The 19,081-nt window shown below is 37.6% G+C and overlaps 6 protein-coding genes and 1 pseudogene across 7 annotated transcripts; 6 read left to right on the top strand and 1 right to left on the bottom strand.

Moving 5' to 3' along the window:
• On the top strand, positions 466 to 1,984 carry LOC104778799 (annotated as a pseudogene).
• LOC104776179 (cyclin-B2-3-like) lies at positions 2,678 to 5,642 on the top strand. Of its 2 annotated transcripts, none has more exons than XM_010500193.2 (12): positions 2,678 to 3,031; positions 3,307 to 3,377; positions 3,465 to 3,594; positions 3,698 to 3,745; positions 3,847 to 3,895; positions 3,986 to 4,132; positions 4,230 to 4,361; positions 4,466 to 4,555; positions 4,637 to 4,858; positions 4,942 to 5,040; positions 5,138 to 5,316; positions 5,414 to 5,642. In XM_010500193.2, exons 2-12 carry the CDS (start codon positions 3,323 to 3,325, stop codon positions 5,544 to 5,546), a joined length of 1,284 nt encoding a protein of 427 aa, XP_010498495.1. In that variant the 5' UTR covers positions 2,678 to 3,031; positions 3,307 to 3,322; the 3' UTR covers positions 5,547 to 5,642. The 2 variants fall into 2 exon arrangements, with proteins under 2 accessions (XP_010498495.1, XP_010498494.1); XM_010500192.2 differs by having other exon boundaries at positions 4,224 to 4,361.
• Positions 5,652 to 6,270, top strand: LOC109132238 (cyclin-B2-3-like). The gene is made up of 2 exons (XM_019243566.1): positions 5,652 to 5,828; positions 5,925 to 6,270. Exons 1-2 carry the CDS (start codon positions 5,671 to 5,673, stop codon positions 6,055 to 6,057), a joined length of 291 nt encoding a protein of 96 aa, XP_019099111.1. The 5' UTR covers positions 5,652 to 5,670; the 3' UTR covers positions 6,058 to 6,270.
• Positions 6,873 to 8,472, bottom strand: LOC104776178 (small nuclear ribonucleoprotein SmD3b-like). The gene is made up of 5 exons (XM_010500190.2): positions 8,183 to 8,472; positions 7,619 to 7,671; positions 7,458 to 7,524; positions 7,314 to 7,367; positions 6,873 to 7,145 (listed from the first exon to the last, which is right to left on the bottom strand). The coding sequence occupies exons 1-5, from the start codon at positions 8,339 to 8,341 to the stop codon at positions 7,089 to 7,091; spliced, it is 390 nt and encodes a 129-aa protein (XP_010498492.1). The 5' UTR covers positions 8,342 to 8,472; the 3' UTR covers positions 6,873 to 7,088.
• Positions 8,633 to 10,670, top strand: LOC104776177 (probable dolichol-phosphate mannosyltransferase). Its single transcript, XM_010500189.1, has 8 exons — positions 8,633 to 8,826; positions 9,246 to 9,345; positions 9,445 to 9,478; positions 9,561 to 9,637; positions 9,717 to 9,742; positions 9,837 to 10,001; positions 10,088 to 10,202; positions 10,318 to 10,670. The coding sequence occupies exons 1-8, from the start codon at positions 8,708 to 8,710 to the stop codon at positions 10,420 to 10,422; spliced, it is 741 nt and encodes a 246-aa protein (XP_010498491.1). The 5' UTR covers positions 8,633 to 8,707; the 3' UTR covers positions 10,423 to 10,670.
• Positions 10,932 to 15,661, top strand: LOC104776176 (gamma-tubulin complex component 5-like). The gene is made up of 15 exons (XM_010500188.2): positions 10,932 to 11,448; positions 11,532 to 11,629; positions 11,726 to 11,888; positions 11,976 to 12,086; positions 12,182 to 13,180; positions 13,299 to 13,451; positions 13,538 to 13,637; positions 13,713 to 13,807; positions 13,938 to 14,132; positions 14,238 to 14,294; positions 14,372 to 14,443; positions 14,623 to 14,721; positions 14,816 to 14,947; positions 15,027 to 15,200; positions 15,281 to 15,661. Exons 1-15 carry the CDS (start codon positions 11,053 to 11,055, stop codon positions 15,422 to 15,424), a joined length of 2,988 nt encoding a protein of 995 aa, XP_010498490.1. The 5' UTR covers positions 10,932 to 11,052; the 3' UTR covers positions 15,425 to 15,661.
• Positions 15,935 to 18,194, top strand: LOC104776174 (probable acyl-activating enzyme 1, peroxisomal). The gene is made up of 2 exons (XM_010500187.2): positions 15,935 to 16,626; positions 17,385 to 18,194. The coding sequence occupies exons 1-2, from the start codon at positions 16,059 to 16,061 to the stop codon at positions 18,032 to 18,034; spliced, it is 1,218 nt and encodes a 405-aa protein (XP_010498489.1). The 5' UTR covers positions 15,935 to 16,058; the 3' UTR covers positions 18,035 to 18,194.

Below are 19,081 nucleotides of genomic sequence, written 5' to 3'. Positions count from 1 at the left end.
ATTTAATTATTTCTTATTTGCAAAATTATAATGTTATGGTAATTATAAAAAATATTGACAAATGATAATTTTGCATAATTATAATGTTATGTTAATTATATAAAATATTGATATATGATATTTATGTATAAACTAAAAGAACATTGCATAAATGTCAATATATATTTTAGTACAAAACTATCATTTAAATTTTGTGAATATGAAAACTAATGTATGTATTTTGGAAAAAAATAAATTAAAAGAATTTAATAATTAAAAAGTGAGGACAAGTGTCGAAAATATACGCTGCCAAAATCTCGTGGTATTATGTAAAGTTAAGAGTAAAATCAGATACTAAATGGGCTTTAATCTGATGGGTAGTTTTGGGCCGAGTTGCTGCAGATTTTGAATTCATTAATTATGCCCCCGCATAAAATAAGAAAACAGTTGTTCATTAAACTGAAAAAAAGCAAAAGAAAAAAAAAATGGTGAAAATTGGAAATTCAAAAAAGATGAGATCCAATGTCTGTCGATTTTAAAAGCTCCATTTGGCTCCTACAAGAAGCAGCATCACCTCCTTCTTCTTCTGTGATCTCTCCGATTACGACGATTCATCTCATCAACTCAGGTTCGTATTTTCTGAAAATCAAACTTCGCTTCTTCGTTACTGTTTCTCGATGCATTTGATGAATCGTTTTCTCTCTCAGTAGATTTGATTTGTAATCGATTTTTGCTACCTCTACTGCATTTGGTTGATAGTCTGATTGCAATTTTGCTTTCTTCGTCGTCAGATTATTTGGTCTAAAATCGATTTTTTTTTTCTTCGGTGAATCGTTTATTCTCAACAGATTTGGTTTTCGAATCGAATTTTCAACTGATTCTGATATTCGTGATTAGAACTGACTCTGTTATCCATGGGATGAGTCTAGATCGCGTACGGCTTAAACGTCCTCGGAATTGGGTAATGTAGACGACATTGGAAACGTTTTCGATTCGATCGGATGAGGTTTCGAGTGCAAATCTTAGTATCCACTGAAGAGAAAGAAATCGAAGGAACCAAGACTTGGGTGCATTGGTTTGTTTCCATCAAGTCTCTGTGTATGGTGTTGTTACAGGTTATTGCATCTCAGCTTCTCTTCTCTCTATCATCACACTCATGACATGAGGTTTCCTTACCCTTGTGCATCAACCGCTCTTGAATACTTTAATAGTGCATTAGGTGTCTTACTCTGTGGCCAGTTGAAGAATTTGGTAAATATTACACTAACATCTGTTAAAACCTGGATCTCTCTTGCTACCATCTTTGAAGGAACCTTGCTCTATGTTCTCACTGATTACCACTTTACAGTCACAGTGTATATATATATATAGCTGGGCTATTGCGTATCTTGTGAGTATGTCTATAAATCCTGTCGAACATCAAGCACGTGGTTAAACACTTGGGGTCTTGTGCTTTACAATAACCTCCAAGCCCTTCTATTGTTGCCCCTTGAGTTGCTCATAATGAAAGAGTTTCAGAAATTAAGGCATGACATAGGTGATAAGCCTGATTGGTACAGTTTATCTGTTGTTTTGCCAGTGGGTTTGTCTTGTTTATTCGGTCTAGCCATCTCTTTCTTCGGTTTTTCGTGTCGGTGGGGTATTTCTGCAACCGGTTTTACGGTTCTTGGCTTTGTGAATAAACTGTTAACAGTTGCGATCAGTTTGATTTATATGGGATAACCATTCGACCTTCATTGGAATGTTTGGTGGATTCATGTATCAGCAGTCTACGGGCAAGATACCGAATGCTATACAAGAAGATAAACCGCAAGAACAAGACGAGGAACAATAGAAACTGCAAGATAACGAGGAAGCTCATAAACTATGATCTATATACACAAAGCAACCTAAAAGATGTAATATACATGTGTTTTTCAAATATCAGTTAAAAAGGAAATAGAAACAAGAAAGTGAGAAACAAGAAGTTTTAGTACAATTTCAAACCCAAAAGGCTAAGACTATAAAAGCACAACATGTTATTTCAATGTCAACTAGAAACAAGGTGTTATTAGTTACATTATTGGTTCTTCTTCTAACATAATGTTCTTACTTTTACAAAAATGGCATGATTGATTTAAATGTGATCGGTGGTACTAGTGTTGTTGGCTAGTTGCCAAAGATGCAGTAGATCAAAGCCATTATTATGTACACATTTGTATATATCTTTATTCCCATAAAAAAATATAGTATGATATGATATTTATAATGATACACTTCAAGATCTGAACTTTGTGTGTGTTCTGCTAAAAACAAATAGGATATAATATATTTTGAGAAATGTATTTCAATTCAAACGAGTCTTTAATTGTCTTTTGTGGTCAAAGGAGACGAACATCATTCTTTAAATTATATCAGATTAAGGTATTTTTAATTTGTGTTTATAGAAATGTATAATTTTTTTTTATAACAAATGAGTTGTCTTCCCCAAAATAGAAAAATCCAAATAATTTTTTGAATGAGTAGTGTACACACACACATGAAGGAAAAAAAACACTATAATAGCCGTTGAGTAGAGAGATGCAGAGTAGAAGCCTAGAAGGCAACTTTTGATTCGATACACGTGGCTTTAATCGAACGGCTGAGATGAACTAGCCGTTAATTTTAAAGAAAATAAAAATAAAAAATGTTTACGGACAATATATCCGCTCTTCTCGTCTTCAAATTTCTCTAATCTCTATTACTCTTCAGCCCTTTTATTTTTATTTTTTTCTTTTCTTCTTTCTTTGCCCTTATAGAGAGAGAGAGAGAAGGAAGAGAGAGAGAGAGAGAGAGTGAGTGAGAGGGATCTTCAATATCGAAGGAAGCCATTAGAGTAGAGAGAAAGAGAGCGTTGGGTTTTTACAAAAAAGATCTCTCTTTCTCTCCTTTTGTTTGATCAACTTTGGATCCAACGGGACAAGAACTATTAGGGTTTATGAGAGATTTACACTGGGCTGGCTTTTGTGAAGAATTTGTGATCAGGGGTTGACTTAATTTTGCGGTGGTTCTTTTGAATTGACTGTGACAAAAGGTGAACTTTTTTTTGAAAAAAACCGTGGCTTTTTTCTTCTTATCTGGGTATTTGGGATTGTTTAGGTCTTTGTTCTTGATTGGGGTCTTTTTATTGAGGTTATTCTTATATTAAACCGGATCTGTAGGGTTTTGATTGTCAAGACTCGTCTTTTAATTTTTTGATTTTTGAAAACCAAAATAAAAAAAAAACCCTGCTTTTAAGTTGGGGGATGTTTCGATTTTGAAATTTGATTTTCGAGAAGAGGGATTTAATGAAATTAATAACCTCCGCAGATAACAAAGAAGAAGAATGGGTAGATCAGATGAGAATAGCCTTGGATTAATCGGATCAATGAATCTCCAAGGTACCCCTTTTTAATCGAGCGATCGATTTTGTTATTAAAAATCCAAACTTTGTCTTTCGATTTTTACCCCAAATTGACTTGGTGCAGGCGGAGGAGGAGGAAAGATCAAGACCACGGGGACGACAGGACCGACCAGAAGAGCACTAAGTACTATTAACAAGAACATCATTGAAGCGCCGTCTTACCCTTATGCTGTTAACAAAAGATCACTCTCTGAGTATGTTCACTTCAATCAATCCTCAGATTCAAGATTAGTTTTTTTCTTTTCTCCCTTTTGATTAGATTCTTAGGAACCCAATTTGTTTACTCTGACATTGCAGGAGGGATGGCATCTGTAATAAACCACCTGTGCATCGACCAATTACTAGGTAAAGTATAGATCTTTACTCTTTGTCTACTTGTAGTATCTCACATTGTCTGATTAATGAGTCCATTAACAAAAGCTTTTTACTTCTCTATGTTGCTTCAGGAAGTTTGCTGCTCAGTTAGCAGATCAGAAGCCACAAATTCATGAAGAGGTACTCTATAGTGACACTATTCAATGTGTGTTTCGTTTAGAACAATGATGACATAGACTGGATTGTAATTTCTCATCTTTAAACTCTTAGGAAACTAAGAAACCAGACTCGGTTTCAAGTGAGGAGCCTGAGAGGATTGTCATTGATGTGGATGATTGTGATGAGGAAGAAGGAGGCGACTTTCATGAACCAATGTTTGTACAACACACTGAAGCAATGCTGGAGGAGATTGACATGGTATGCATATTTTCTCAACCTTTTTTTTGTTTCCTTTTGTTTACGGAAGTGTCGATAAGATTATACTCATATTGCTTGTGTCTTTCAAAAAGAGCAGAAGGAGATTGAAATGGAAGATGCAGATGAAGAAGAAGAGCGTGTGATCGATATTGACGCCTCTGATGAGAAGAATCCTTTAGCCGTGGTTGAATATGTCAATGATATGCATACTTTCTACAGGAAATCTGAGGTAACTTAATGGTGTTCAACACACATTTTTGCTTTTCTGTTATTATCATTAAGGGACTCTAGTTTCAAGTGACTTATATTTGATTGATTCTTATGATTCTGCAGAACCTTAGTTGTGTGCCTCCTAACTATATGGACAATCAACAAGATCTTAATGAGAGAATGAGAGGAATCCTCATTGACTGGTTAATTGAGGTAGACAAAGCTATTCTAATGTTATTGTTGTTGTTTCAATGTGCCTGAAGATCAATTAACATGGAAACTTATTTTGAGCAGGTGCACTACAAGTTTGAGCTGATGGAGGAAACTCTTTATCTCACAATCAATGCCATCGACAGATTCCTTGCAGTTCATCAGATCGTGAGGAAAAAGCTTCAGCTAGTTGGAGTTACTGCGTTGTTGCTTGCTTGCAAATACGAAGAAGTGTCAGTTCCAGTAGTGGATGATCTCATCTTGATCTCTGACAAAGCTTACACTAGAAGAGAAGTGCTAGATATGGTGAATACAACTTTCTATTGATCATTAGTTACCATAGGATGATGCTTCACAGTTTAATTAACCTGTTTTGGTTTCTATTGCAGGAGAAGCTAATGGCCAACACCTTGCAATTCAATTTCTCTCTACCAACTCCATATGTTTTCATGAAACGATTTCTCAAAGCAGCTCAGTCTGACAAAAAGGTATATATCTACATAAAAAAAAAAAGCTTGAATCTTTATGTTCGAAAACCATCAGGCCTAATATCTAACTCTGTGTGGTATGCAATTGTGGTTTCAGCTTGAGGTTTTGTCGTTCTTTATGATCGAACTTTGCCTTGTGGAGTATGAAATGCTGGAGTATCTTCCATCTAAGCTAGCGGCGTCAGCAGTATACACTGCTCAGTGTACACTTAAGGGATATGAAGAATGGAGCAAAACCTGTGAGTTTCACACAGGCTACACGGAAGAACAGCTACTGTAAGATTCAGAACATCCCATGGTTTTCAAATCTCTTTAAAAATACCATATGAGTTATTCGAATTCTGAAAATTGGGTTTTGGTTTTCTTATCTCAGGGCATGTGCAAGAAAGATGGTTGCTTTTCATCACAAGGCAGGAACAGGGAAGCTCACAGGAGTTCACAGGAAGTACAACACATCTAAGTTCTGTCATGCTGCAAGGACTGAACCAGCTGGGTTTCTGCTTTAATGGAGGAAAAAACTATAATAAGAATCTAATATGACTTAACTCGAGTTTGTTCTTTTTGAAACTAAAAGAGTGAGGGAGAAAAGAGAGATAGAGCAACTGAAGCNTTGAGGTTTTGTCGTTCTTTATGATCGAGCTTTGCCTTGTGGAGTATGAAATGCTGGAGTATCTTCCATCTAAGCTAGCGGCCTCAGCAATATACACTGCTCAGTGTACACTTAAGGGATTTGAAGAATGGAGCAAAACCTGTGAGTTTCACACAGGCTACACGGAAGAACAGCTATTGTAAGATTCAGAACATCCATGGTTTTCAAATCTCTTTGAGAATTCCATGTGAGTTATTTGAATTCTGAAAATTGGGTTTTGGTTTTCTTATCTCAGGGCATGTGCAAGAAAGATGGTTGCTTTTCATCACAAGGCAGGAACAGGGAAGCTCACAGGAGTTCACAGGAAGTACAACACATCTAAGTTCTGTCATGCTGCAAGGACTGAACCAGCTGGGTTTCTGCTTTAATGGAGGAAAAAACTATAATAAGAATCTAATATGACTTAACTCGAGTTTGTTCTTTTTGAAACTAAAAGAGTGAGGGAGAAAAGAGAGATAGAGCAACTGAAGCTGCCCAAATGGGAGATGTACAATTGTTGTTTCGGTTCTTCTCTTTTAAAGGTCTTTTGATCTTTCTTCACTTAAGAGAGAAATAAAAAGATGCAATCAATCTTTTGGATATCATGTCTTTCTATATTCAACTTGTGAAGCAATCACCGTCATAATTAAATGTATAGTTTTGTTGTGAAATTACTCAAGGATCTTCTATGACCCACTTTGCAACACAGCTTTTGTGATATTTTATGACCCACTTTACTACACAGAACTTTTAAGAACTGAAACTCTAGGCATTTTGGCATGGAACTTTTCTTCAAACAAAAGGTTTACATCTAAATATAGAACACCATGTTGTACAGTATTGTAAGAAAACCACTATGTTTTAAGCATTTAAACAAGATAATTTTTCATGTTCTTATTAAAAGAAAAATCAAAGTCTGAATACTACAGTCTTCTTTGAAATAATGTTTCTGCTGGGGTATATTGGCAAAATTGCGGCAGACGTTAAATATATATTGTTCTCTCTTTAAATTGTTTCCCAAATATCCAAAATCCAAATTGTTTGTCAGCTATTGTAAGATTATAGTCCTCCTTACTTAGTCAATCAATGGTTATCTTCATCTACTGCTAGTGTTCATTATCTTAGTTCCTTCAATTTAGCCGAGAGCTTTGTCTTATTAAGACCATTTTGAAAAACAGTGTGCTTTTGCTTTATCCATTACTACTACCAGAAATAGAGAATCGACATATCAAAAAGATCATAATGAAAACTTGTCAATTGGTTCAAACATCATGGTGATATCTCTCGTTCGCTCTTGTTTGGTTTTACAATGTACCCTAAAGCATAAATGCCAGACACAAGAAAGGCCGCTTTCACCTGACCTGGATATTGCAGAAAGACTGTCTCAGAATCAAAGCTTACATGTTGGACATAAAATCAATCATCTCCTCACAGGTGGTACCGCTCCCCTTCCTCCAGTTCCACGCCCAGCAACCGGCTTTAAGATAACATCACGAAGATTCAAGAATCAAACAATTGGTAGTGACAAAGAAAAAACAAACATTAAGAGGGCTAACAAGGATTTAAATATGCTCAAAAAACTTAGATAAAACTTCGAAACATTGATTTCATGAACAATATATCATGAGAGAGAGAGTGAACTTACTTTTCCTCGCATTGCAGCTCTACCTCTGCCAACACCCAGAGATGAGCTCTTTCCCTACATTGATTAAGCAAGTAAGGTATTAAGTTTAATGCGGATATACATAAAAACTCTACTATAATTCTACATACAGGGTTCAGAAAGTACCTTGATTCTAGCATCTAAACGCTTGAACATTGGAGCATGCTTGAGAATGTCTGGTATGACCATAAACCTGTCAAGATCTCCACATGTTAATTACTAATCAACTAGGGTTTACATAGAATGTCAGGAACCAAGCACAAATCAAAAGTAAGTGTTTACAGCACCTGACTTTGCTGCCTCGAATGAAGACATGCTCAAGCTGTGATACTTTACCATCCTGTAAGACAACATTGGAAAACCCCGAAAAAAAATTCAAGTGACAACTAACAAGAAAAACCATTATACTGTATCTGAAGATAAACTCCAGGTTAATTCAAAACCCATACAGCACACACAAATCGTAAAGAAGAGGAAGCTTTAAGACTTGCAAAGTTCAGGTAATTCATATTATTTGACCCCTGTATTTCTAAAGAGCAACTTAGGCTTTGCATAAAACTTCATTATGCTTAACCAATCTGGGGATTACTATACCCTAAAGAGTCAAAATTAATCTAATGTCACAAGCAGGATCACCAATTCTAGGGTTTTATAACAACAAGAACTCCAAAGATACATATTCCTACTTACAAACCTAAGTACGAATCAATCTAAAATTTCCAAGCAACTTTGCCCAGCTCACTAAATCTAGGGTTTTTACAGCACCAACAAAATTGAAACGAAACCTATAATTCAAAAAAAAATATCTCAAAATAAAACGAATCGAGATAATCAAAGTAGGAGTTAGTTACCTTGGCGGTGTAAGTAATTTCCTCGAGCTGGCAGTTCCAGTTATCCTCACACTCAATCATACTTCCTCTGTAGAGCTCACCGCTCTTTAGCTCCACCGTCACTATATGACCCGATGCCTCGTGTAGAAGCTTCACCGGTATTCCCAAACTTCGGCTCATCTCTCCCTCTCTCTCTCTCTCTCTCTCTCTGTTGGCAAAACCCTAATTTTAAAACCTTCCCCTTAACTCTGCAGCAACCTAGAAAATAAAAAAAAAAAATGGCGGAAGCAAAGAGAGAGAGAGAGCGACCGATTCAGATGCTATTATGGACGATTTTTACCTGTTTTTAAAAAGCTTTTCTCTCATTTAATTTCGGGCTTTAAGTTAGGCCCGTTTATTATATTAGGCCCAATTTGAAAAACTTACTTTTTTAGTCCCTATATTTTGACATTAACTGTATTTTTAATCCGTATCTTTGTACAGACGACGACTGATTTTCACGGGTGAAGTAGTAGACGAAGAAGGCTGCAAAACTCGCCGGGAGATATGGCGGACGAGAAGGAGAACATAGGAGAGAAGAAGTATAAGTATAGCATAATCATTCCTACCTACAACGAGCGCCTCAACATAGCTATCATTGTCTACCTGATTTTTAATCATCTCCGGTTAGTGAATGAATATATATCTTTGATCCTTTTTTCACGTTTCTTGTTCAATTCCAGAATCGGGTGTTACTGTTTGAAAAAAATGATTAAAATTCGAATCTGATCGCCAATCTCCCTTAAGGATTAGAAGTTATGGATCTCGGAAATTTTCCGATCATGGTTTTTACATTGTAGCCAGCCTGCAGATCCAGTAAAAGCCAATTTTAGTGATCCCTCAAACTGTATATAAAAGCAAATTTCATGTTGTTGTTTTTTTTTGAGCATTTTGGTTTAGTGTGATCGGTGAATGATCAGAAGCTTAGATGTGCTAATCTCAGATCGATTCTTCCTGTACCTACTTTATAAGAAATTAATAGAATTGTACTTTCTATGTGTAAAGTTACTGAGAAATATCGCCGCTTATTTGTATGATGATATAGGGATGTTGATTTTGAGATAATTGTTGTGGATGATGGGAGTCCTGATGGCACACAAGATATTGTCAAGCAACTGCAGCAGTTGTATGGTGAAGACCGTATTGTGAGTACAATGACTGTGTTAGGGCCTCTGGATTTTTTTGAATTATTGTGCTCTCTTCTGTTTTGGTGAACTCTGTGTTTGTCTTTTATTATGATGCAGCTTTTAAGAGCTAGAGCCAAGAAGCTTGGTCTGGGTATGTAATTTTGTATCTTCATCTTCTTCTTGTTTTGCTTTACAAAAAGTGGTATTAATCTTCTTTGCATGATCAATCACAGGAACTGCATATATTCATGGTTTGAAGTATGCTACGGGTGATTTCGTTGTAATCATGGATGCTGATCTTTCACATCATGTAAGAGCCATCAATTTAGTTTTCGTACTATTTACTTGTCTAGCTGTTGAGTTAACCCTGCCACTCTTCTCTTGTGCAGCCAAAATACTTGCCGAGTTTCATCAAGTAAGAAAAAGAAGAGTCTCTTGATCTCTTAGTAATTTCACAAGTTATAGTGACTTGACTTCAACTGACTGGATTTTTTTACTTAATCATAAAGGAAACAGCTAGAGACAGATGCAAGTATAGTAACTGGTACACGATATGTAAAAGATGGTGGTGTACACGGGTGGAATCTTATGCGGAAACTCACTAGTAGAGGAGCAAACGTGCTAGCTCAAACACTTTTATGGCCTGGTGTATCTGATTTAACCGGGTCATTCCGGTAAATATCAACTAACATATGTGCATCTTTTTTTGCTGACATTATTTGATAGTTCAATGACTGACCTCCAGACCTTTTTTTGAAAGGCTATACAAGAAATTGGTGCTTGAAGATGTGATTAGCTCATGTGTGAGTAAAGGGTATGTCTTTCAGATGGAAATGATCGTTCGTGCTTCCAGAAAAGGATACCAGATTGAAGAGGTCTCTCTTTATATATCAGTTCACTTGTGACTACAATTGCTTTTAAAATATATATATATATATATATATATATCATTCATAATCCTGATTCTCTGGTGCGCATCTTCATCTGCAGGTACCGATCACATTTGTCGACAGAGTCTTTGGAACTTCAAAGCTCGGAGGATCTGAAATAGTGGAATATCTAAAAGGCCTCGTCTATCTCCTGCTCACGACTTGAGGGACACGAAGCAACTTAACAACACATGAGTCCTTCTTTATAATCTTCTACAGTTTTATTGCATCATAGATACTTGAACTCTGATAATGTCTTCTAGAAACTTTCTCTTTAGATTTTGACTTCAGGGAGCTGCATCTTTTGAGACCAAAAGTTCATATTATAGATGTTTATTTATTTTGAATGCTGCTGAGTTGAGATGTTTTTTCATTTGATAAAATCCTTAACCAACCAAAAAGGGTTGACTACAATATCTCTACTTAAATTTTGCAATAATTTTCTGTATACATTTCTTATGAGCCAGTTGAATCTAATAAACGATATAAAACCTAAGAAAGTGTAGTACCCTATAACCCTAAATACTCTTTGTTATTGTTACGTTGATTAAAAATTCGAATCCCTTGGTAATTACAATTAACTGCGATGGCCTTTATTGGGCTAAGTGGAGAAGTATAATTTGGGCCCATTAGAGACCTTTTTCATTTGCTCTCGCTCACACTCTCACTCTCCCTTTTTCTCTTCCCTTTTTCTCAAATTCATCCATAGCAATTAATTAGTAAAGGTTCTTCGATTTCCCTCTTTAGAGTCAATTGTGGTATGGAAAATCAAAATTTATAGTAGCTGAACCCAGCTATGGAGTCGTTGCTCTCGTCGTTGCTTCGAGTTGATCGCGCTGGCTTAGAAACCCCAATTCCGGGAGCGATGTGCAGTCGCAGAGTTTGGAGACACCACTCAGAACTAGCAGTGAGCGTGAATGAATTGGATCTGGTGAGAGGTCTCTTACAAGCATTGCAAGGTTTCTCTAGTCCCTTCATTCTCTGGCACCAAAAGGAACAGACTTTTCGCCCTAAAAGTGAGATACGAGTTTCTCATTTGTCTCAGTCAAGCCTTCATCTTCTTCTCTCTGGGTTTTTGTATGCTGCAACATGTTTGAAGCTTGTTGAGTCTATTGTCTCTGGAATTAATACCTCTTCTAGATCTCCTCCTACTTTAATGGCGTTTTCTAACTCTATCTCTGCTTGGCTTGAGGCAAGTTATCCCCTTCTATTTTCTTTAATCTGTTCTTGAACAATTGTGGTGTGGAGACTGATATAGAATTGGTATTGGATCAGAGACTCAGAGATATTGCGTTGAACGAGGAAGTGAAGATCAACAATTCTAATATTGCTGTCACTCCAACCCTATTGGGATTAACTAGTTCTTTATCTAGGTGTGTAGCCTAGATACTTTTATTTATCGGATGCTCTTTCTCGGTTCAAGAAGTTATATTTTATAGCAGTCTTCATCTTTATTTTCTATTTGGTAGTCTGTGTTCAGGTGCTGAATATCTCTTACAAGTTGTACGAGGTGCACTCCCTCATGCGTATTTTGAGTCAGGTTCAACTATTTCGGCAGCTGAAATTGCTGTTCACGTTCTTGATTACCTTTACAAGAGGCTAGATGAAGTATGCCTTGTACAAGGTGGTGAGGTTGTGGCCTTTTTCCTGAGTTTTTGTGTTTTTCTCCCTTTTCGTGGTTCAATTTTATAACTGGTATATTGATAATATTTTGACCAGGTGGAAGGATTTCACATGCTGCTGCAAATATTTGCTGGAAGTTTATTGCCTTATGTAGAGGGGCTGGATTCATGGCTGTTTGAGGGAACTCTTGATGATCCTTTTGAAGAGGTAGGTGTTCTTTGAATTGTATTTATGTTCGATGAGTATTAAACGACTTTTGTTCTTGGAAGAGGTAGGTGAAGATTAACTTTTGTTCTTCGCAGTTATTTTTTACAGCCAACCAGTCAGTTTCCGTTGACGATGCAGAGTTTTGGGAGAAAAGCTATATTATGACGAGGGTGCCGGGTCCAAAATCAAATGTAACTAAGCTAAATCAAAAGAAAGGAGTGAACGTGAATGACTCCAATTCAGTTTCTGACAAAGAAAAAGACCAGAATAATCGGGTGTTATGCCCACTATTCATAAAAGACATCTGTAAGTCAATTGTTTCTGCTGGAAAGTCACTGCAGCTGATTCAGCATATTCCTTCCACGTCTTCAGAAATTTCTGGAAAGATTCAGTACCGTGGGCGAAATGGTTTTGGGAATTTGGACACTGCCATACCCCTGGCTGAAAAGAACAGCTTTAGAAGCACTGCAGATTTATCCTTGTCTGAAATCTTTTGTCTATCACTTGCCGGCCTTATAGGCCATGGTGATCATGTATCTAGATATCTGTGGAAAGATGAGTTGGATGAGTGGGAGATTTCTCCAACTTTAGCATCATATATAAGTGGAGAGCTGGTGAATGGCATGGGTGATAAAGATCTTCCGGTTCCCACCTACTCAGATCGAATGTGGTATAAGTTGTTGGTTGGTGCTGTGCAAGAGAAAAGATCTAGGGAGGCCAAACTGGAACACCAGAGTGCATGTTATGTTACTTTTGATGGGAACGAAAAAACTGGTCTCGCTGCCGAGAAGGCATTGCAAGGGTTATTCTGTCATGAAAACGTTGTTGTTTCAGTATCTAAAATAGATCTTCAGAGGAATAAAAAGGCGTGGAATGCCTTGAACTTATCACAAAACTATTGTTTACCCTCTTTAAATGATGAGAGTTTGTTGAGTGCTGTTTTTGAGGGATCTGGATTGGCAGATGCTGGATTGAGCGGAACAAACTACAGATTTGGATTTCAATTTGGTACATCTGAGTATCTTTCTTCTCAGGATGACACCAAAGTTCTAGAAACGTTATTTCCCTTTCCCACTTTGCTTCCGTCATTCCAGGTACTTGATACTGATGATTCTATGATTCATTTTATGTCCAATCCCTCACTTTTCTCCCGTGTGCAATAGTTTCTGATAGCTTATTTTGAAATCTTTGTGATCAACAAAACAAAAAAAGCCGAAGCTCCATATGTCAGAATTTTTACCTTTCCAAAAGAATAGTACACTTCCTTCAAGAGTTCTCAGCTGGATGCTTAAGGAAGAGCCAAGTGATACTCCACTTCCTGTTGTTATATTGCAAGAATGCTTCACAATCTACATCAGAAGGCAGGTACGGTGATGTAAGCTTTGCGTCGCTGTTACTTGCTTTAGCTTTCATACTTCTGTTACCTTATGAAAGTTGTGTGTGTGTTGTAGACGGACTACATTGGTAAAGTGATTTTGTCAAGACTAATGAATGATTGGAAATTGATGCACGAACTTGCAGTGTTGCGTGCCATTTACTTGTTAGGTTCAGGTATGTTTTATGTGCTTCAGCTTCTTTGGCAATAGGTTCGTATCTTGAATCTTAATAAATCCTTCAAAAATTCAGGGGACCTTCTGCAACATTTTCTGACTGTCATATTCGATAGGCTGGGCAAGGGAGAGTCATCAAATGATGATTTTGAGTTGAACATAATCCTTCAGGTAACCACTCTTGATGAACCTCGTTCTGGCGACACTGCTCTCATCTTGGTTATCACTTACAAACAGATTCTGGTTCTTAATCGTGTTCATACAGACAAACTAAATTCCAAATTGTAATGATTATCGACAGGAATCAATTAGAAATTCAGCTGATGCCATGTTGTTAAGCAGTCCTGATTCATTGGTGGTATCTATTTCCAGAGAAGATTGTTTAGAAAGAGACAAAGATGTCAAGGGTGACGTAATACCACTTACTTCAACTCGTAAAAGCCGTGTTAACAACTTTGGGATAGATTGTCTTAAGTCTCTCAAATTCACATACAAGGTATAGAGAAACACATATAGTCTTCCACATAAATGCTGCGTATTGGCATATTACATGGGCTACATATATGTGTATTGAAAGGACTAAACTATTTTCTTTTTTAAGGTGCCATGGCCGCTTGAGCTTATTGCCAATAGTGAGGCCATTAAGAAATATAACCAGGTAACCCTTTCTTATGCAGCTAATTTTTTGGGGAAACATTTCGATGTTCTGTGTTTTGATTATTTAAATGTAAACAGGTGATGGGATTTTTGTTGAAGGTCAAGCGAGCAAAATACGTGCTTGATAAAGCACGAAGATGGATGTGGAAGGTCTTTGTTATCTCCCAAACTCATTTTTTCATTTTAAACTGTTAAATGTGACACTTCAATTCAATTTCAAAGAGCCTAATCAGTTTTGTTATTTATCAATAAGGATAATTATAAAGAGGAATCATAATAATGTGGTTTAGTTTGATAAGCTTAGTAACTTTGGTGTTTATGTATTATAGGGTAAAGGCTCTGCAACAAAAATCCGCAAGCACCACTGGTTACTGGAACAAAAGCTCCTCAATTTTGTGGATGCTTTTCATCAATACGTAATGGACAGGGTATTGTCTGATACTGAAGAATTAGTTACAATTACCGTTTGCTGCTTGAATTAAGATTAAAAGCTTGTCAGGCTTAACTGGATTTTGTAAACAGGTATATCACACCGCGTGGCGTGAACTGTGTGAATCTATGGTAAAAGCAGGGTCTCTAGATGAGGTCATATATGTACATGAGACCTACTTGTTATCGATTCAGAGGCAATGCTTTGTGGTACAAGAAAAGCTGGTAATGGACCATTCTTAAATGCATTACAAAAGTTTGAAGAGCTATAACACCAAGTGTTTGATGGTTTTTTTTTGTATAGTGGGCAATCATAGCAAGTCGGATCAACATGATTCTTGGTTTAGCCCTAGAATTCTACTCAATACAACAGACTCTGAGCAGCGGAGGAGCAGTTTCAGCGATGAAGGCGAGATGCGAAATGGAGATAGACAGGATTGAGAAACAATTTGAGGACTGTATTGCTTTCCTCCTTAGAGTAAGGCCACTTATCTCAAACTCTGAGTACGTATAAAACCTTAACTAAATCTAATTGAGTATGGGAAATTGAACTTGCAGGTGTTGTCTTCGAAGCTGAATGTGGGACACTTTCCTCACTTGGCTGATTTAGTGACCAGAATCAATTACAATTATCACTACATGTCTGACACTGGAAGCTTGATGACTGTTGCTGGAGCAGAGACAAAATCTTCCAGGGCCTAAACTGCCAGATCTGATGTCCACACGAGTACTGCATCGCCATTCTCTAACTCTCAGGCTTTTCTTGAGCTATTTCATGGGTAGGGTACCTTTACGAAGACACTGTTTTTAACTAATTACTGTAAGGATGTGTGAATTTATTTAAGCTCTAGATATTTACAGTTAATAACAAATTATGTACTATACTTGAAAATGAAAAACATGTAAAATGTGTTTTTTGCAAGAAAAGAAAAAAGTTAATACGACACTGAATATGTGGTGTAGACCACTAGATAGCAAAAACCAAATAGATGTATGCTTATTACATAATACGACAAAAATCCAAAGGCTAGATTTGCGTTTCAAATAAAGAGGAACAGTCAAAGTTCAAGACTACTACTTTTCCGGCGGACAAAACAAAGAAGATGGAGGGAGCTATCAAGTCTCCGGCCAACTACGTTCCTCTCACTCCGATCAGTTTCCTCGATCGATCTGCCGTCGTCTACGCTGATAGAATCTCCGTAGTTTATGGCTCCGTCAAGTACACGTGGCGCCAGACTCGTGACCGCTGCATCAGACTCGCATCTGCTCTCTCCCAGCTCGGGATCTCCACCGGCGATGTGGTTACAACTTTTTTTTTTTTAGCTTGATTTATCGCATGCCTCTTGTTCAATCTGTTTCAGGGAAAAAGAATGCGATGGAATACGAAGATGTTGTGGCCATGGGGAAATCTGATTTCGAGGTTAAACGACCAAACGATGAGTGTGATCCTATATCTGTCAATTACACGTCAGGTACCACTTCAAGCCCCAAAGGTGTTGTTTATAGTCACAGAGGTGCTTATTTGAATTCTCTGGCTGCGGTTTTGCTCAACGAAATGCACTCATCGCCTACTTTCTTATGGACTAATCCCATGTTTCATTGCAATGGCTGGTGCTTATTGTGGGGTGTTACTGCTATTGGTGGGACTAATATATGTTTGAGGAATGTAACTGCCAAGGGTATATTCGATAATATTTCCCAGCACAAGGTGACTCACATGGCAGGTGCGCCAACAATATTGAATATGATCATCAACGCGCCTGAATCCGAGCAGAAACCGCTTCCGGGGAAGGTATCCTTTATAACCGGTGCTGCACCACCACCAGCTCATGTGATTTACAAGATGGAAGAGTTGGGGTTTTCTATGTTCCATTCCTATGGGTTAACTGAAACTTATGGACCAGGCACTATCNGTTTCCTCGATCGATCTGCCGTCGTCTACGCTGATAGAATCTCCGTAGTTTATGGCTCCGTCAAGTACACGTGGCGCCAGACTCGTGACCGCTGCATCAGACTCGCATCTGCTCTCTCCCAGCTCGGGATCTCCACCGGCGATGTGGTTACAACTTTTTTTTTTTTAGCTTGATTTATCGCATGCCTCTTGTTCAATCTGTTTCAGGGAAAAAGAATGCGATGGAATACGAAGATGTTGTGGCCATGGGGAAATCTGATTTCGAGGTTAAACGACCAAACGATGAGTGTGATCCTATATCTGTCAATTACACGTCAGGTACCACTTCAAGCCCCAAAGGTGTTGTTTATAGTCACAGAGGTGCTTATTTGAATTCTCTGGCTGCGGTTTTGCTCAACGAAATGCACTCATCGCCTACTTTCTTATGGACTAATCCCATGTTTCATTGCAATGGCTGGTGCTTATTGTGGGGTGTTACTGCTATTGGTGGGACTAATATATGTTTGAGGAATGTAACTGCCAAGGGTATATTCGATAATATTTCCCAGCACAAGGTGACTCACATGGCAGGTGCGCCAACAATATTGAATATGATCATCAACGCGCCTGAATCCGAGCAGAAACCGCTTCCGGGGAAGGTATCCTTTATAACCGGTGCTGCACCACCACCAGCTCATGTGATTTACAAGATGGAAGAGTTGGGGTTTTCTATGTTCCATTCCTATGGGTTAACTGAAACTTATGGACCAGGCACTATCTGTACATGGAAACCTGAGTGGGACTCTTTGCCTAGAGAAGAACAGGCGAAAATGAAAGCCCGACAAGGCGTTAATCATTTGGGGATCGAGGAAATACAAGTAAAAGATCCTGTAACCTTGAGAACTTTGCCAGCTGATGGTGTGACTATGGGTGAAGTTGTCTTCAGGGGAAACACAGTGATGAATGGTTACTTAAAGAACCCTGAAGCAACCAAGGAAGCTTTTAAAGGAGGCTGGTTTTGGAGTGGTGACTTAGGTGTTAAACACCCCGACGGATACATTGAGCTCAGAGACCGATCGAAAGACATTATAATCTCTGGAGGAGAAAACATTAGCTCGATTGAAGTTGAGTCTACTCTGTTCACTCACCCTAACGTTCTTGAAGCAGCTGTGGTTGCGAGGCCAGATGAGTATTGGGGTGAGACTGCTTGTGCATTTGTGAAGCTCAAAGACGGGTCTAAGGTCAGTGCGGAGGAGCTTATAAGCTATTGCAGGGACAGGCTTCCCCATTACATGGCTCCGAGGAGTATCGTGTTTGAGGATCTTCCTAAAACATCGACTGGAAAAGTTCAGAAGTTTGTTCTGAGGACCAAGGCTAAGGCTTTGGGAAGCTTATCAAAGAAAAGCGTAAGCAAGTTATGAATTGGTAAGCTATTTTTATTACTTCCACCCTCTTCGAAATGTGTGTTATAAAATTACTTCTGTCTATGAGATCATGTTGTGTGAATAAAAAAACTTAACCCAAGTTTGTATGTTTTCTAAAATAAAGAAGACCGGGATGAAATTGACTTCCGGAAAATTAGATCTGTTGCATTCGATTTCTGACTTAGAGAGAGTTGAATCTGATGTCAAGTGGATATATCTTATCTTTAAGGGAATCAATCCTTGGATGATTGTCTCTTAATTATCTATTTTTGTTGTTCTTTACTGCAATTTGTTTATTAGATTTCGACTTTTTTAAGAAAACTAAATAAAGTACTACTGTAGTTCTTAGGAAGTCGTGATCAACATATACATTACAGTGTACAATTGACAACTCACAAGTGTATTATAGTAAACCGTTTACTATAATACACCCCTAAGTAAACGAAAGAGATTATAAATAGTACTATTTATATTACTCTAACTACAGTAAAATTAATCACAAAACTTATTATCACTAAACGAATCTTGGTACCAAACAGAAATGAAATTTTGATGATCCTGATGAAATCTTTTGTAATCGATTACAATGTATCCTATATTCGTATTCAAGAAAAGTAGACGTTAACATTGCAACGAAATGAGTGAACTTACTATAAATCTCAAGTATATGGTTGACACACTTAATAAAACACTACGTTTCACATGGTGAAACTTGTAAGTTATACCAAGAAAAAGAGAATCATCATCTTTAATGATTCGATGAAGGCGTAAAGATAAACAAACGATTAATCTACCATGATAATCAATCTACGATTTGCGTGTGAATTATTTTTTTTGTCTCAATCAATAATACATTACACGATTGCGTAACTAGACCGGACCTCTTACTCGGGTTAGACTTAGACCATAGGTAGATGATCTCAAAACCGTTAATTATTTTCCCGAATTTGGTATGGAGTACGAATCCAAAATTCCTCAAACCGGCTCACACCATTTATGTTGAGCGATTGTGACAAGACCAAGCAAACAGAAACAGTGTAACAT

This window comes from Camelina sativa, chromosome 3, assembly GCF_000633955.1.
Source record: "Camelina sativa cultivar DH55 chromosome 3, Cs, whole genome shotgun sequence".
Taxonomy (NCBI): Eukaryota; Viridiplantae; Streptophyta; class Magnoliopsida; order Brassicales; family Brassicaceae; genus Camelina; species Camelina sativa.
Note: the sequence above shows the minus strand (reverse complement) of the source record. Positions and strands in the feature narration are given on the sequence as shown.

Bases quoted from the DNA above. Each gene is read 5' to 3' on its own strand.
- LOC104776179 (XM_010500192.2), top strand. From the start codon at position 3,323: ATGGGTAGATCAGATGAGAATAGCCTTGGATTAATCGGATCAATGAAT. The intron at 3,896-3,985 runs GTACTCTATAGT...TTAAACTCTTAG, and splicing joins AGCCACAAATTCATGAAGAG to GAAACTAAGAAACCAGACTC. The intron at 4,362-4,465 runs GTAACTTAATGG...ATGATTCTGCAG, and splicing joins CTTTCTACAGGAAATCTGAG to AACCTTAGTTGTGTGCCTCC.
- LOC109132238 (XM_019243566.1), top strand. From the start codon at position 5,671: ATGATCGAGCTTTGCCTTGTGGAGTATGAAATGCTGGAGTATCTTCCA. The intron at 5,829-5,924 runs GTAAGATTCAGA...TTCTTATCTCAG, and splicing joins TACACGGAAGAACAGCTATT to GGCATGTGCAAGAAAGATGG.
- LOC104776178 (XM_010500190.2), bottom strand. From the start codon at position 8,341: ATGAGCCGAAGTTTGGGAATACCGGTGAAGCTTCTACACGAGGCATCG. The intron at 7,672-8,182 runs GTAACTAACTCC...GTTGTCTTACAG, and splicing joins AAATTACTTACACCGCCAAG to GATGGTAAAGTATCACAGCT. The intron at 7,146-7,313 runs GTAAGTTCACTC...GTTATCTTAAAG, and splicing joins GAGCTGCAATGCGAGGAAAA to CCGGTTGCTGGGCGTGGAAC.
- LOC104776177 (XM_010500189.1), top strand. From the start codon at position 8,708: ATGGCGGACGAGAAGGAGAACATAGGAGAGAAGAAGTATAAGTATAGC. The intron at 8,827-9,245 runs GTTAGTGAATGA...ATGATGATATAG, and splicing joins CTGATTTTTAATCATCTCCG to GGATGTTGATTTTGAGATAA. The intron at 9,743-9,836 runs GTAAGAAAAAGA...TTAATCATAAAG, and splicing joins TACTTGCCGAGTTTCATCAA to GAAACAGCTAGAGACAGATG.
- LOC104776176 (XM_010500188.2), top strand. From the start codon at position 11,053: ATGGAGTCGTTGCTCTCGTCGTTGCTTCGAGTTGATCGCGCTGGCTTA. The intron at 11,449-11,531 runs GCAAGTTATCCC...GTATTGGATCAG, and splicing joins CTATCTCTGCTTGGCTTGAG to AGACTCAGAGATATTGCGTT. The intron at 13,638-13,712 runs GTATGTTTTATG...TCAAAAATTCAG, and splicing joins CATTTACTTGTTAGGTTCAG to GGGACCTTCTGCAACATTTT.
- LOC104776174 (XM_010500187.2), top strand. From the start codon at position 16,059: ATGCCTCTTGTTCAATCTGTTTCAGGGAAAAAGAATGCGATGGAATAC.